This window comes from Palaemon carinicauda, chromosome 20 (genome assembly GCF_036898095.1).
Source record: "Palaemon carinicauda isolate YSFRI2023 chromosome 20, ASM3689809v2, whole genome shotgun sequence".
NCBI lineage: Eukaryota > Metazoa > Arthropoda > Malacostraca > Decapoda > Palaemonidae > Palaemon > Palaemon carinicauda.
The window spans coordinates 118,628,149-118,633,148 of record NC_090744.1 but is presented as its reverse complement, the minus strand read 5'-3'; the positions used below and the strand labels follow the sequence as shown (position 1 = coordinate 118,633,148).

General features: G+C 28.7%; 1 protein-coding gene across 1 annotated transcript in view; it reads right to left on the bottom strand.

Annotated features, from left to right (window-relative positions):
• Window positions 1–2,610, bottom strand: part of LOC137659634 (uncharacterized) — a 12,546-nt gene extending 9,936 nt beyond the window's left edge. The window contains exon 1 of the mRNA XM_068394476.1: window positions 2,496–2,610. Within this exon, the coding sequence (XP_068250577.1) occupies window positions 2,496–2,545 (50 nt within the window). The 5' untranslated portion in view covers window positions 2,546–2,610. The remainder of the gene's footprint in view (window positions 1–2,495) is intronic.
• Window positions 2,611–5,000: the final 2,390 nt, after the last annotated feature.

The following is a 5,000-nucleotide window of genomic DNA, read 5'->3' as shown; positions in this document are numbered from 1 at the left end:
TCTGTATAAACTCTCTATTAATTCTTAAGATTTAGTTTAAAAGAAATTCTACCACGTCACTGTTACGATGATATTTCGTCCTTAAGTTACAATGACCCCAGCAATGAACAATGGCATTCACCAACTTGCTGAAAATGTGCTTAAGAAGCAATTTCACTTTTGTGTTTGGAAGTTTTGCTTTCTTCAGATTTGAGACCATCTCATTAAGAACCTAGTATTTGTGCATCGTTGAGATACTACCGCTTGAGAGTTATGGGGTCCTTTGACTGGCCAGACAGTACTACATTGCACCCTTCTCTCTGGTGACGGTTCATTTTTCCTTTGCCTACTCATACACCGAATAGTCTGGCCTATTCCTTAAAAATCTCCTCTGTCCTCATACACCTGACAGCACTGACATTACCAAACAGTTCCTCTTCATCCAAGGGGTTAACTACTGCATTGTAATTGTCCAGTGGCTACTTTCCGCTTGGTAAGGGTAGAAGAGACTCTTTAGTTATGGTAAGCAGCTTTTCTAGGAGAAGTACACTCCAAAATCAAACCATTGTTCTCTAGTCTTGGGTAGTGCCATAGCCTCTGTACCATGGTCTTCCACTGTCTTGGGTTAGAGTTCTTTTGCTTGAGGGTACACTCGAGCACACTATTCTGTCTTATTTCTCTTCCTCTTGTTTTGTTAAAGTTTTTATAGTTTATATAGGAAATATTTATTTTGTTGGTGGTGTTGTTCTTGAAATATTTTATTTTTCCTTGTTTCCTTTCCTCACTGGGCTACTTTTCCCTGTTGAAGCCATTTGGCTTACAGCATCTTGCTTTTCCAACTAGGGTTGTAGCTTGGCTAGTAATAATAATAATAATAATAATAATGATTATTATTATTATTATTATTATTATTATTATTATTATTATTATTATTATTATTATTATTATTATTATTATTAATATTGATATTATGACAAGATAAATATCAGTCGGGTTTGTCAAATGTACCAGATCATAATGAGAATAAATCATAAACATCTTAAACAACATAGTTTTGCATATTTCATTGACTCACAAAATTTAAACACCACATTTCAATTAGGAAAATAATTGATTTTCTATTCATACGTAGGTAAATGTACACTGATTCATGAAGATTTTAAAATATATATCAAAGAATCAATTAATATGATGGAGAAATAGAAATATATCAGAAATTAGGCATAACTTGTGAATATTGTAGACAACATTTATCATTATTATTATTATTATTATTATTATTATTATTATTAAAATCATAATTACTAATTGAGATACAACCCTAGCTGAAAAACCAAGATGCTAAAAGCCCAAGGGCCCCAACAGGGAAAAGTAGCCCAGTGATGAAAGAAAATATCTAAATGATGTGAGAATTGATAATTAAAATATTAAAACAAATAGTTTATATATAAACTATAAAAAGAATTATGTCAGTCTGTTAACATAAAAACATTTGCTGCTAGTTTGAACTTTTGAAGTTCTACCGATCCTATTACCTAGTTAAGAAGGTCATCCCACAGCTTGGTCACAGCTGGAATAAAACGTCTAGAATACTGTGTAATTTTGAGCCTCATGATGGAGAAAGTCTGACAATTAGAATTAACTACATATGTTTGTATTATCTATAAATCTATCTATAAACATACACACACAAACATATGTAATATATAAATTATATATATATATTATATAGATATGTGTGTATATATATATATATATATATATATATATATATATATATGTGTGTGTGTGTGTGTGTATATATATATATATATATATATATATATATATATATATATATATATATATATATATATATATATATATATATATATATACACACACACATATCATTTTCATCATCAACGTCATTATCATCATGACATGTCCTTCTACGTTCGTGTTTTTATGGTCTGCAGTATATAAGTGTATTCAAATTTTTAGATGGCATTATATTTTTCAGCATACACACACACACACTATATATATATATATATATATATATATATATATATATATATATATATATATATATATATATATATATATATATATATATATATATATATATATGTATATATATACTGTATATATATGGGTGTGTATGTGTTTGTTAAAATATTTGTTGTTTCCCAAATTTAAAATATTATATTTTACAGCATATATATATATATATATATATATATATATATATATATATATATATATGTATGTATATATATATATATATATATATATATATATATATATATATATATATATATACATATACATATATATATATACACATATACATATACATATACACACATATTCACTTACACTACACACGTATGTGTATATATGTCTACAAATATATACACATAGTTTGTAAATAAGCACCCACACACGTATATGTGCGTGCCTGCGCGCCGGAGTGCAGATGTGAATTATTCTAAATACTAAAACCACACATCATTAAGATTCTGTAAACTTACCTCAATTTCAACATTTTAAGGAAGGAAAACGGTCCTATGACAGCATGCATCGAAGCACAGAGATGAAATGCGAGAATGTTTTCAATGACATCAAATTCATCTGCCTCTTCCTCTGTCCGTGTAGGGTGCTCTAGTACTTAGTTATCTGAGGGACTTGGATATCACGACGTCATTTCTCTTCCTCTTTTGCATATAAGCTTCCCTAACTGTGTTGATTGTTATATTTAAATTCTCTTTTATTTTATCCTACTTGAATTATAAGAGTCATACGAATATTAAAATAATTAATGAAGAAAACCAGAAATCCTTCGTGTTTGGAAAAGATTAGTTAGCCATTCAAATCCATTTTCTTTCTATTCATCGAAACCCATTTTCTTTGAAAATCAGAATTGTTTAGATGGTTTTAACAGTAACTGATCTAACTTATTTTGTTCCCTTGCTTCTTCTAAGGTACTGGATTTGGCTTATTTAACGTATTCATAAATATTATCCAATATTTCTCATGTTACGTTTGTAGTGCAAAGATAAGCTGATGACCAAGGAAGTATTTTGTTATTATTTATTTGACTGATGAAAGACTAACATTTTTATAATATGGCAAGTGATCTTATCGGTTAGTAAAACATACAGTAATGATGATTGATAGTAATGTTTACACATTTCTTCTCTATACTATAAAAATTATGATATTAATTATAGGTATTTTCTTGTTATATTTGTTGCAATATAATATATCGATTGTTTTCCTATACATAACATTCTCTCTCTCTCTCTCTCTCTCTCTCTCTCTCTCTCTCTCTCTCTCTCTCTCTCTCTCTCTCTCTCTCTCTCTCTCTCAGTGATAATTTAGAATCAGCTGTTGCTCAAAGGAAAATATTTTGATTTTTAAGATGGAATATTAGTGTTTTAATATATTCAAGGTTAAAAGTTTATCGACATTTATGTGTTATCAAACTTATATGATTTAACAAAGGTTGATTTCGTATTTTTAATAAGAAATTTACTATTATTGAATTCTTAACACAGTCAGTGAATATCTTGCCGTGCACTATTGACATGACTTTAGGGTCTGTAGAGCCATCGGCCTCTAGTTGTTTTATATTCCTCCACTTTACCTTGGTTCTCACTCCCTATCCTCTGTATTGCTGAGCATAACCTTCTAACTTATATATATATATATATATATATATATATATATATATATATATATATATATATATATATATATATATATATATATATATATATATATATATATATATAATCAGTCGTTACTAGTCCACTGCAGAACAAAGGCCTCAGAATTGTTCTTCCACTTGAGTATGTTTTTGGTCTTTCTGTGCCAGTCCACACCAGTAAACTTTCTCAGTTTGCCAATCCATCGTCTTCTGCATATTTTGCAATCTCTAGGCACCCATTCTAATACCCTTAATGTCATTCTCAGTATATTTTCCTATATACAAATATATATATATATATATATATATATATATATATATATATATATATATATATATATATATATATATATATATATATATATATATGGAAACGAAAATTATGTGAATATATCCCAGAATGAATAAAAAAGAAAGAAATAGTTTCAATCCACATAAGCTAATGAATCAAACGTTATAACAAACTGGTCAGGTCATAGCAAACAATTCTCATTAAGCTAGATTTTGTTGAGTAGCAGGTCACGGCAGAGGATAATTCAAACATTTTAATGTTTAATAACATTTTTTCTCAGTCATTTATCCATCCCACTCAATCAGGGAAATACAATGATTTTGTCAGGGAAATACAATGATTTTCTTAAGGAAATACAATGATTTTCTCAGGGAAATACAATGATTTTCTTAAGGAAATACAAGGATTTTCTCAGGGAAATACAATGATTGTGTCATGGAAATACAATGATTTTCTTAAGGAAATACAGTGATTGTGTTAGGGAAATACAATGATTTTCTCAGGAAAATACAACGATTGTGTCAGGGAAATGCAATGATTTTCTCATGAAAATACAATGATTTTCTTAGGGAAATACAATGATTGCCTCAGGGAAATACAATGATTTTTTTTAAGGAAATACGATGATTGTCTCAGGGAAATGCGATGATTTTTTCAGGAAAATAAAATGATTTTCTTAGGGAAATACAATGATTTGCTCAGGAAAATACAATGGCTTTCTCAGGGAAATACAATGATTCGATGAGGGAAATACAATGATTTTCTCAGGGAAATACAATGATTTTCTCAGGGAAATACAATGATTTTCTCAGGGAAATACAATGATTTTCTTAAGGAAATACAATGATTTTCTCAGGGAAATACAATGATTGTGTCAGGGAAATGCAATGATTTTCTCAGTAAAATACAATGATTTTTTAGGGAAATACAATGATTGTCTCAGGGAAATACAATAATTTTCTTAAGGAAATACAACGATTGTCTCAGGGAAATGCAATGATTTTCTCAGGAAAATACAATGATTTTCTCAGGGAA